Source organism: Bos indicus, chromosome 14, assembly GCF_029378745.1.
Source record: "Bos indicus isolate NIAB-ARS_2022 breed Sahiwal x Tharparkar chromosome 14, NIAB-ARS_B.indTharparkar_mat_pri_1.0, whole genome shotgun sequence".
Taxonomy (NCBI): Eukaryota; Metazoa; Chordata; class Mammalia; order Artiodactyla; family Bovidae; genus Bos; species Bos indicus.
The window spans coordinates 66,874,696-66,886,815 of record NC_091773.1 but is presented as its reverse complement, the minus strand read 5'-3'; the positions used below and the strand labels follow the sequence as shown (position 1 = coordinate 66,886,815).

Below are 12,120 nucleotides of genomic sequence, written 5' to 3'. Positions count from 1 at the left end.
AAACGTCCAGTGAAGAAATGATTGAACAGGGACTTCCCTGGGAGCTCAGTGGTGAAGAGTCCCCCTGCCAATGGAGGAGACACGGGGTTCAATCCCTAGTATGGGAAGATCCCACACGCCATGGAATAACTGAGCCCGTGGGCCCCAACTATCGAGGCTGTGCTCTAGAGCCTGGGAGCAGCAACTACTGAGGCCTGCAAGCCCAGAGCCTGTGCCCCAACAAGTGAAGCCACCACAAAGAGAAGCCTGCGCGCTGCAGCTGGAGAGTAGCCCTCCCTCCCCAAAACTAGGGAAAAGCCTGAGCAGCAATTAAGACCCAGCACAGCCAAATAAATATTTAAAAAAAAAAAAAAAAACTGAATTAATGATCCAGGGAAACTGATTAACTAAAACCACAGACATCTAACTGATGAGACAGAGTGCCAATTTCTTCCTTTGCACCAGTATTTTTCAATCATTTTTTCATTATCACTCCTGTAAGGGCCTTTTTAGATACGTTCCTATTTAGTTTTAATACCACATATATAGTGTATATCTGTGCATGTAGTGTATTGATCTGTACTTTGTACACTAAAAAACATTTTTTAAGCCCCCAAAGCCAACACTGAGAAATCCCCTGTGGGAACAATATTGCTCCACTGAGAATGTATGATTTACACTAGTAAATATAACTTCAAAGAGGATCAGATTACTTAAGTCAGCTCATCTTACAATAAAGATGCCTCATTACAAAATGGCTGTGGCATGCTGAGCATGAAATCAGAGCAAAAGGGGTTAAAAGGCCTAAAGGGATACCCATAGACATGGGCCAGTGTACCATTCCCCACCGTAAGATACATACCCCCACAACAGTATAGCCACAGGAGCCTCCATTATTTTGCCTAGCTCCCGTGCAAACTATAGCTTTTGTCATTTTTGTCAGTTAAATTACAAAGTATCTCAGGTATACAAAAAGTTGAGATAAGGAGCACTCTTGTACCCATAACCTAATTTAAGAGATAAAAACACTATATATTCGTTTGTAACCTACACATAATGTGTGTATGTGTCCAACTCCTTGTGACCCCATGGGCTGTAGCCCGCCAGGCTTGTCTATGGAATTTTCCAGGCAAGAATACTAGAGTGGGTTGCCATTTCCTCCTCCAGGGGATCTTCTGGACCCAGGAATCAAACCTGAGTCTCTGGCATCTCCTGCATTGGCAAGTGGATTCTTTACCAACTGTGGGACCTGGGAAGCTTTACTGAAATGTGAAAGTTTGTCCCCACTCCAAATTCACATGTTGGAGCCCTAACCCCAACATGACTGTTACTTGGAGATAAGGTCTTTAGGGAAGCAATTAAGGTTAAATGAAGTCATAAGGGTGGGGCCCTCATCTGACAGGATTAGTATCTTTATAAGACATCAGAGAGTTCACTGGCTATCTCTCCACCATGTGAGGACACAGCAAGGAAGTGGCCATCTGGAAGCCAGGAAGAAAACCAGTCCCCTAATCTTGGACTTCCAGTCTCCAGAACTGTGAGAAATCTTGTCTAAGCTACCTAGTTTATGGAATTTTGTTTTGGTAGTCTGAGCAAACAAACACAAACAAACTAATCCCAAGAATTAATCACTGGGTATATGGAAAAAAGAGGAGAAACCAAGGGGTCAAGAACAGTTAAGACTGGGTTCTACTACAAACTCAGCCACTCTGATTCTGTGGTACAACCCTTAGCCCTCTGAAGCATCCTTCTCTTATATGAAATGAGAGGTTTTAGGTAGAACTTCTTCAGGTCTCTTAAAACTTCCAAACTAAGCTCTTTCCAGTGATGAGTCTGGAGATGTGCAGAAATGGCACCTTGCAGGGGGAAAGAAAAGGAAGAACAGGCCATCAGCCTTGGCCCTCGGGTGGCTGAAGAAGAAAATGTATTTGGTGTGTGCCACACCTTTGCATCGTTCATCGACACTTTTGTCCGTGTCACCGATCTTTCAGGCAAGGAAACCATCTGCCATGTAAGGTGAAGGCTGAGATGAGTCCTCTCCATACGCTGCCATGTTGGCTGCCTAGGATGTAGCCCAGAGATGCAAGGAGCTGGGCATCACTGCCCTCCACATCAAACTCTGGGTCACAGGAGGAAATAGGACCAAGACTCCTGGACCAGGAGCCCAGTCAGCGCTCAGAGCCCTAGCCCGCTAAGGGATGAAGATTGGGCTGATTGAGAATGTTACCCCCATCCCCTCTGACAGCACCCGCAGGAAGAGGGGTCTCCATGGCAACCATCTGTGAACAGGACTCCTCAAATTGTTGTTTTGTTAATAAATTGCCTTGATGTAAAAACAAAAACAAAGCCTCTCAAACTATAAGTGTTACATGCTGTGGGCTATGGCTCAGGCAATGACCGTGCCAGGATTCTATCCTCATGAAGTTCTTATGGGTATTCACCAAGCTATTTAGTTACAAGCGTATTCGTGACAGAATTGCATTTAATGGCAAAAAACAAGAACAGCAACAAAAAAACTTGTAAATAACCTATCCAATAATAAACTATGTTAAATAAACTATATAGTAGAGCCAGATCATAGAATAAGTATTTATTGTGCAAACCTGTTAAAAAAAATTAACATCAAGTATATACCGCTGAGAAACCTTAAAATTATAGATTGGTAAAAACTTTGTTAAAAATACTATCAGTGAACATGGAGCACGCCACTCCTGTATGCAGCTGTTCCTTCCACGTGGGTCACTTTTCAAAAAACTGTTAACTGTTTTATTGAGGTATATTTAACATAAACTACAATATCTAAAGTACACATTTGGTAAGTTTTGACATATATAAACCCATAAAACCCATATGCCCATAAAACGAGAATAATAAAGATAACATATCCATCACTCCCCAACGTTTCCTAGTGCCCCTTTGTAATCACTCCCAGCCACCACTCCTTGCTCACTCGCCTCCCCAAATCACCACTGATTTGCTGTCACTATAGATCAGTTTGCATTTTCTAGTTTTATATAAATGAAATCATACATTACATACTGTTTTTTGCCTGGCTTCTTTCACTCCGTATATTTATGTTGAGATTCACCTATGCTGCTTCATGTATTTATTTCTGAGTGGTATTCCATTGTATGGGTCATTTTGACTCCGAATTAGGAGTCTTCATTCCCAACCCAGTTGTTTCAAGAAGAGAGGTTTCAGCAATGACATCTAACATTTCTTTTAACTTTACCATTTTCAAGGAATTAGGATATTCCAGGCCAGGCTTGATATTATCTCTTTTAGACACCGCTTGCTTTGCTTTGACTCTTTCAAAGCATTGCTTCATTTAAATTTTACCTAAATTTCATTCTGCAGCAAGTTAATAAACCTAACATTGTAGGGCTACTAGTATGTTCCTGGTGAGTTTTATCAGCTGGGTTCTATCAAGTGACATGAATGCTGATGTCATTAAATATGTCACTAAAATGTCACCTTGCGTTTGTCATTAAATGCAAAACAGTAATTAGTGTATGAATCCATTTTTGTTCTTAAATTAAAATACTTTAAAAGATGACACAAAGCTATATGTGAAAAATGATTATATCTGTATTACCATATACAGTAAACATTTTCTTTTTAAGGTCAAAGGAGAATCACACGGAAAAAAAAAAAAAAAAGGTGATGGGATTTTACATAATCAGTATTTGCCAGACTGCCAAAGAACAGGGATATCCAGCTACTATTATTGTATAATAGCTTAATTCATAAGCCCTCACGTGTTCACCTAGAATGGGGTTCTTAGGAAAGATACCCTCATGTCTCTGGAACCAAAGCATAAATGTAAAATTGTAAACCTACTTTCATAAATATAAATGCAATTTGGAACCTTTTAGAGATAAAGTAGTTCCAAATACATCTTCCAAGTTTTTGGCCTTGTAATTTACACTGTCTTTAACTACAGTCTTTAATAATAAGTCTGTATAAAGCTTGGCTAGAGTAACAGTTTATTATTTACCAAACTCCCTTTCACTCATTAATCACAATATGCGTTACAACACAGTTGCAAAGTAGGTCAAAATACTCCTAAATACATTTCTGGCATTCGGTACTTATTACTCCCCTTTCTAATCTTTGAGAAAGCCTGCATTTAGTTCACTTAAGACACTTGCTAAAAATGCTAATTATCATTTAACGATAACACATCAAGTTTTCTCATAGGGAAATACAACGTCAAAACCCTAAGGCAGCCGTGAATATCATCTTTGTATTTTTAAGATCTGAAAATTCACTTCTTCCTAATGTTACCCAGATATGGTCAACGCAGCATACAAAAAAGAATTTTTGGAAATTCTCTGTGATCTTTCACAAAAGCTTAAAATAGAACGCAACGAAGGAACTACTTCATCTACATGTAAAACACAATCCAATATGCCTCACATTACTTCTTGTTAAACTGCAATAGGAAAATAATACTGCCCACGTGCCTTCCAACTTTTTTGAGTTCTGGCGAATGACAGGAACGAAAGCCAAGAGCGAAAACCACGAGAAAGCGCCCTTGGTCAGGCAGGCAAACTGTAGACACACAACTTGGAAGTTGAGACAAACCTAACTTATGAACGAAACCTAGGCCCCGAAAGAAGAGTGCCCGGCTTCGGACTCAACTGAGCCCAACTCTGGAAGCGTCTAGCTGGATCCGTGATCCAGTGAGTAGAAGCCGCTTCCACCCCAACACTACTCCCAGAAAAAGAACGGAGAAAAGCAGACAGCTACTAGGGCGACTTGGACCTACACCCCGTGACCTGGTTCCTCAGTCAGTTCAGTCACTCAGTCTTGTCAGACTTTTTGTAACCCCATGGACTGCAGCACGCCAAGCCTCCCTGTCCATCACCAACTCCCGGAGTTTACTCAAACTCATGTCTATTGAGTCGGTGATGCCATCCAACCATCTCATCCTCCGTCGTCCCCTTCTCCTCCCGCCTTCAATCTTTCCCAGCATCAGGGTCTTTTCATATGAGTCAACTCTTCGCATCAGGTGGCTGAAGTATTGGAGTTTCAGCTTCAGCATCAGTCCTTCCAATGAATATTCAGGACTGATCTCCTTTAGGATGGACTGGTTGGCTCTCCTTGCAGTCCAAGGGACTCTGAATCAAGAGTCTTCTCCAACACCACAGTTCAAAAGCATCAATTCTTCGGCGCTCAGCTTTCTTCAGAGTCCAACTTTCACATCCTAGCTCTTCACCCTCTTGCAAGCCACGCTCCCCCACCTCCCCGGCCCGCCGCAGCCCCCAGGCTTCCTCAAGAGCCCCTCCCCTGAACCCATTCAAAGCGCCACGTCTCCTAGCTCCTGGCCAACAGCCATTCCGCAGAGGCTTCCTCCAGTGAACCCCTCCCAACCTCCCGCCCAGATCACCGGTCCCCAGTGCTCGGCTTGCCTCCGGCAAACGCCGAAAAACGTCCCAGCCGACCGCCTCAGCCGCGTACTCCCTCCAACGGCTTCCGCCCCGCCCGGCCTCGCCGCGCCCACGTGACACTCACGCCCCGCCCACCGGCGCCCACGTGACCCGCGGCCCCGCTCCGCCCCCCCCGTCGCCTCCCGCTGCGTGGATCGCGGCCGGAGCCGCCATTGTTCCGCCGAGGGAGGACGGCGGGGGCCCGGCACTGGCGCGGAGACGCCGCTTAGCGGCCGCCACTGGAGACACTCCCTCCCGCCGTCCCCCTCCTTCTGGCGGCGGCGGAGTGAGGCTCTGACGAGGGGGGAGCCGGGGGAGCACCCCCTCGTCCTCTTGGCAGCGGCAGCGGCCGGTCCCCGGCTCCGGCGCGAGGGGCGGCCGCAATGCGCTCGGCCTGAGACGGTCGGGCCCCGGCGCGTCCTCGCTTCCCTCGACTGTTCCACGGCGTCTCAGCGGCCCGGCGTCATCCTGTGAGTCCCCCGGCTCCCCCTGACGGGGAGGGAAGATGGCTACACGGAGCTGGCTGGACGAACTGGCCCAGGAGGCCGAGGACGGCTCGGCCCGGCTGCAGGAAATGCTCTCGGTCGGCCTGGGCTTTTTGCGCACCGAGCTGGGCCTCGACCTGGGGCTGGAGCCGAAGCGGTACCCGGGCTGGGTGATCCTAGTGGGCACGGGCGCGCTCGGGCTGCTGCTGCTCTTCCTGCTCGGCTACGGCTGGGCCGCGGCTTGCGCCGGCGCCCGCAAGAAGCGGAGGAACCCGCCCCGCAAGCGGGAGGAGGCGGCGGCGGCCGCGCCGGCCCCGGCCGCTGACGACCAAGGCGTGCTGAAGAATCTCAGGAGCGAGGAGCAAAAGAAGAAGAACCGGAAGAAATTGCCGGAGAAGCCCAAAGTGAGTAGGGGAGGAGCGGCGGGGTGGTCGGTGGGTGGGGAGCCCCTTACCCCAGTCGAGCGATCGGGAGGCCAAACCCCAGCCGCCCCCGCCGGGAATTCGGCATAGGGGACCGAGGGAGCATAGTCCAGAGCCGGGATGCAGCCTCCCAGGCGGAGGCGGCGATCGGTGGACACGTTTCTTGGGGAATGGTGGAAACTCAGGAAGTATAGGACCTGGTGGGGCAGATCGGTTTGGAGGAAGGAAGTTAGACTGTTTGAGGGGTACGTTTAAGTAAAAGCCGCCCGGAGGTCGAGACAATTTGGGGACCCTTGACCGCCGGAATGACATGCCAAGCCGCTGCACACACACCACCCCCCACCCCGAGGCCTACTTGGGTTAGGCTGCCTGTGTGTGCGGAGGCCGACGGGACCTTAGGGTGGCGTTGGGAAGTTGTGGCGAGACTGCTCCTGGAAGCCCAGAGCCTGCGTGCTCAGGTCCCGCCGAGGTGGGAGGCAGGGGAGGCGATAACGGTGACCTAAAAACTCTGGGGCTTACTCGAGGATTAAAGGTTCCCAGGTCTGGACGCGCTTCCATTTTAGTTAGGGCTCTAGAAGGGAAATGGTTGCCCACTCTGCTTCTGGTGCATGTGGCCCCTGGAGGCCGGAACAGGAGCCCGGCAAGACGGAGTCTGTCTTCTAATGTACTTTGGGGTACACGGCCCTCTGAGAGGGCGCCAAGGCAACTTCAGCGGAACGGTGTGGGAGGTTTTGAAATAGGGTAAAAAGGATGACAGAGCAGAATGGTGCCGGGCTGAGAAGAGGGATCAGGCGCCCATTTACCGGACCACGTGTGGAAAGGCAGAGCATCACGACCGTCTTATCGTGCCTTCGCCTTTTATTTCTGCAGCCTTGACTGCCATGTCCCCCATGGTTCTCCCATTAGAACTTTCAGGGTTTTATTTTACTTCTTTAAAAATAGCGTATAGTTGACCGGAGTATGGAGGGTGTGCAAAATTGGAAACAACTCCTAACCTATTTTTGTAGCCACTGGTTTTAGCGCCTCACCTTTTCAGCACAATAAGGTTCTATGAGAAATGCCCTCTGGTTTTCGCTGGACAGTGAGCTGTATGTACGTGAAAGTTAGTCGTGGAAACTAATATAGGAGACAGATTCAAAAGTAATTTTAATATCCTGTGGACTGACATGTGCTGTAGAGGTGTGAACAGTGTAAATGAGGTTTAGAGAGTTGAAGGGATTTGGAGGAATTTAGCAAAGTTACGGAGGAAGTCAGATTTGAATTCAAGCTAAAGTTATGAGAGTATGGTTGGTAACAGTACAAAAGATGACTCTGTATTAGAGTTGTGACAAGTCACAATTACTGCATTATTAGGTCTAGATTAGACCTGCTGGTTAACAGGATGCAAGATATGTACAAGAACTAGAAACGGATACAACTTTGTTAGTATGACTACTGCCTTAGGTTAGGAGAAGGGAAAATAGAATTGATTTGGAAGCTATGTAATTATATTTAAATTTGTGAAGAGTATCAAGGTTTACCAGAAAGTAATGTTATGGTGGAAACCTGGCTCCAAGGTAAAAAAGAAGGTGATCTTGAAAAAACTCACATTCATTCATAAGCCTAGGACCAGTGTGGATGAAACAGGTTGTGAAAATTTCAAAGCCCTGTTTGCGCCTCTCAAATTTCAGACAGACTTAGGTCAACAGACAGGTGCCCATTCGAAGTGCATCACAATACTTAGATGACCCATCTGAAGAAGGAACACAGACAGGCTCCTGTGGAACTTGTGTGGTGAAAAATACTCCTCAAACTTAGTATTTGTGCTAGGGGGAATGAATAAATAAATCCAGTATTAACTTTGGAGAATAGAGAATGGGAAGGCTGACAGGGTGGTTGAGTGTTAATTGCAAAAGCAAATATGTTTGCCTACCTAACAGTAAAGATGTGTTGGAGAAGTTTATCAACATTTACAAAACTGCTTTCAAAAGTTTTGACCACAACCTAGAGAAAACATTTTACAATACCCCCCCCCACACTAGTCTATTTTTCTTTAATGATATTTGTGACTTATTAAATTAGTTTCACATTTGATTTGCGGGGTGACCCACAGAAAAACACTGCTTTATAGAGTTAAGAAATCCAAGCTTCCATTTAGTTAGTTATTAGTTGGTTAGTATTCATATGCTTCAGCACTTTGCTAAGTTTCTGTTTGGGGAAAAGCAGGATACTGCTTGCAAATTGAAGGCAGTAAAAAAGGAACACCATATTCTTGTGTCTTACAGTGAAAGGGATACAAAAGCAAAAGCTCAGTGTTCCCCAAGGAACTTCTTTTCCAGTTGTGGAAAAAAGATATCAGAAACTTAACAGTGCAACCTTAGTGAGTGCCCAGGTAGCCAGGAAAAACCTTTCATGGAATTTGACTTTGAAATGGGGAGGAAATGGACATTGGGAAAGGCTGAAGAAATAGCAAAGGCTTGAGGGTAGAAGACTTAACTCTGTTGGCCTGGCAGGAACTGGAACTCTGAACTTGAGTGAGGCATTTAGCCTTGCTTCCATTAGCTTATCTTGTTTATAAATGGAAGATCTTACTTGGGGTAAAACACTACAGCACTCCTCAGACTGTCCACCCTGACTACTTGCAGTAGTTACTTGGAATGCTTGTGAAATTGTGTAGATTCCTGAGCCCAACTACAGATGTAAATTCAGTCTGTGGAGCTAGGTCCAGGGAATCTGCTTTTTTAATAAGCTCCCTTGCCTACTTGAAAATCATTGACTGCAGTAGTGCCATAAGATTCAAAGTATAAGAGAGATTTCTAGGTGCAGTCATGTTAATCTTATAATCGATCTTTTATTACTACATCATTCTGATGAACATTTTGGATATACTTAATTCTGATTCAAGTGGATTCAGGAATGTCAACTACAGTTTTTTTGAAAGGACATTCTGAATTTATTTTTGTCCTTTTTAAGTTTTCTCTTAAATCATTCCAGATTTCACAACTCAAATTTTCAGTTTGTTTCTAGTTGCCTGTTTTTATGAATAGAGTAGATGTCATTTAGCTTTTTAAAATCTCTTCATAAGCTTTTTTTTTTTTAATTCTTGTATTGGTTTGCTTTTTATCCCCTAATACCTTGCCATAGGTGTTTGTGTTCATTCCCCTGTTAAAAGTGAAGGGGTGACACTTTTCACTGGACTTATCACTGTTTTCTTACATATGTTTTTCTTGACACCTCGTTCATCATGAGTATTAAGTAGACACTCAGTAAATATTTTTTTCTTGACTTAACCTGTATAGTGATTTAGATGGATGTAAACAGCAACCCACTCCAGTATTCTTGCCTGGGAAATACCATGGACAGAGGAGCCTGGTGGGCTACAGTCCATGGGGTCCCAAAGGTTTTTGGACACGACTTGGCAACTGAACAACATCTCAAATAGCTGGTCTTTAGCAGTTACTGCTTTGTGTTTCAGCTGGAAGCAGGTAACCAAGATCATCATCAAAGAAAATTCATTTTTCATAAAGATTTTCCATAGTACCATTGTTAATATCTATAAGCTCAATAAATAGGGTTTTGTTTGCTACTGTATAACCTCGCGTAGTGGTTGGCACTTGATATGTAGTTATTGTATGTTAATACAGTAAAATGTCCCGCCAATGTATATATGCAGCTTGCTTCTATTTTTTATGCCTAGAAGACATCCATGTGAGCCACCTTTTTATTTTTACAGTGAAAAATGGCTGTGTTTGCCTCATCTGGTATAAATTTTGTAAGGTCCATCTGTCTACAGCCAGCAAATCATTCTAATAGTAAGCTGTGTCTTTTGTAGTAGTTACTTCTTTTCCAGTTTCACTGCCACTGCCCTACTTTCGGACTTGATTACCTTTTGCTTAGGCGATCCTAACAGCATCCTAACTGGTTTTCCTGCTTCCAGTCCCTTTGTTGCCAATTCTTTCTACCCACTCATGCCAGTTAAATCTTTTAAAGTGTTAGTCACTCAGTCATGTCTGACTCTTGGCGATCCTGTGGACTGTAGCCTACCAGACTCCTCAGTCCATGGAATTCTACAAGCATGAATACTGGAGTGCGCAGCCATTCCCTTCTCCAGGGATTCTTTCCGACCCAGGGGTCAAACCTGCATCACTTATGTCTCTCGCACTGGCAGGTGAATTCTTCACCGCTAGCACCACCTAGGAAACCCAACTCTAATCATGTGACTTTCGAGTTCACATCCTTTCAGTAATTCCCCAACACTTGTTGAATGAAATTCAGTGGCATGGCTCTCAAGCCTTTTCATAATCTAATCCCATCTTAGATTTTATCTCTCATACGTGGAGAAGGAAATGGCAACCCACTCCAGTATTCTTGCCTGAAAAATTCCATGGACAAAGGAACCTGGCGGGCTACAGTCCATGGGGTCATAAGAGTCAGCCACAACTGAGCTCATCAGCACATTACCCATAAGACATTACCATTAGCTAGATATCAGTGTCTCTCTATTCATATTACCTTCTTCTGTTCATATGATTTCTTCTGAAAGGCCCCCTTTTTCTGTATCTCTGCCAATTTCTACCTATCCTTAAATGGCCCAGCTACATTGCTACCTCTGCTATAAAGCTTGTCTCTAGCTCCCCAGATGAAGTTAGTTTCTCTTTCATATACTTATATTGAGAGCTAAAACAGAGCATTGCCTGGGAATGTGCTTGTGGGATGACTCAAATTTTTTCATAACTCTATGCATGTCTAAGAATGACAAGTATTGATTTGGGAGTTAGAAATAATTTTTAGCTAGTAGGCGAATTTGTGGATATGAAATCTCCAAATAATGGCAATCAGTTGTTTGTTTGTATCTATAACTGAACTAATGGGTTTCCCTGGTGTGACTCACTGGTGAAGAATCTGACTACCCATGCAGGAGATGAATGTTCAATCCCTGGGTCGAGAAGATCCCCTGGAGAAGAAGTTGGCAACCTGCTCCAGTGTTCTTGCCTGGAAAACCCCATGGACAGAGGAGCCTGGTGGGCTACAAATCATGGAGTCACGAAAGAGTTGGATGTGACTGACGGACTAAAACAACAGCAGTGACTGGACTGTTCCTCCTACCTCCAGAACCTCATGTCTAGATGCATACTTGATTTCTTCAGTAGGAAACCTGATGTTTATCTCAAAAACTTCTAACATCTCCAGCACAGCACTCATAATACCCTGCCTTCTCCCAGTTGTCCCCATTTCTGTAAATGGTAAATGACTCTGCCTTTCCTTCAGTTATTCAGGCCAAAAATCTAAGAATCATTCTTGATTCTTCCCTTTTCCTTATATCTTCATCTTGTTCACCTCATATCTTATCCTTCAGCAAGTGCCATCATTTTTATCTCCAAAATATATATTTAGTCCAGCTACTCTCATTCTGTTTCCACCGTAACTCACTCGCACAGCAGTAGCTTCTGTCGGCTGCCTCCAGTCATTTCTCAACACCCTAGTAACGAGGCTTTTTAAAAGCAAATCGCCATCTTGTCTAAAACCAATATTTTAGTAATTTTTGCATTTAAAATCTAAACTTTTTTCCTGTACAGCTCAGCAGCTGCTTTTCTTTCTAAACAAACTTGACTCAGCTTCCTCTCATTTGCTACCTTCACTTACAGTAATCCTTTGCACTTCCTCAGGCTCTTTCACAACCCAATGCTGCAAACTTGACCCACTGTTCTAATCAGCCTTTAGATCTAACTTTGAAACTCACCCTCCTAGAAAATACTTTCCTAACCACCCTATTTGAAATAGTCACCCCCTTCGGTGTTCTGTCTCAGTCTTTTGTATGTGTTT

General features: G+C 44.7%; 1 protein-coding gene and 1 pseudogene across 3 annotated transcripts in view; both read left to right on the top strand.

Annotated features, from left to right (window-relative positions):
• The first annotated feature begins 1,828 nt into the window (after nucleotides 1-1,828).
• Nucleotides 1,829-2,264, top strand: LOC109568289 (small ribosomal subunit protein uS11-like; annotated as a pseudogene).
• A 3,293-nt stretch (nucleotides 2,265-5,557) lies between these two features.
• MTDH (metadherin) overlaps nucleotides 5,558-12,120 on the top strand; it is a 57,227-nt gene continuing 50,664 nt past the window's right edge. For 2 of the 3 annotated variants that reach the window (XM_019973728.2, XM_019973726.2), the window contains exon 1: nucleotides 5,558-6,300. In XM_019973728.2, coding sequence (XP_019829287.1) covers nucleotides 5,917-6,300 — 384 coding nt within the window. In that variant the 5' untranslated portion in view covers nucleotides 5,558-5,916. The remainder of the gene's footprint in view (nucleotides 6,301-12,120) is intronic. The other variant, XM_019973727.2, reaches the window with a different exon arrangement.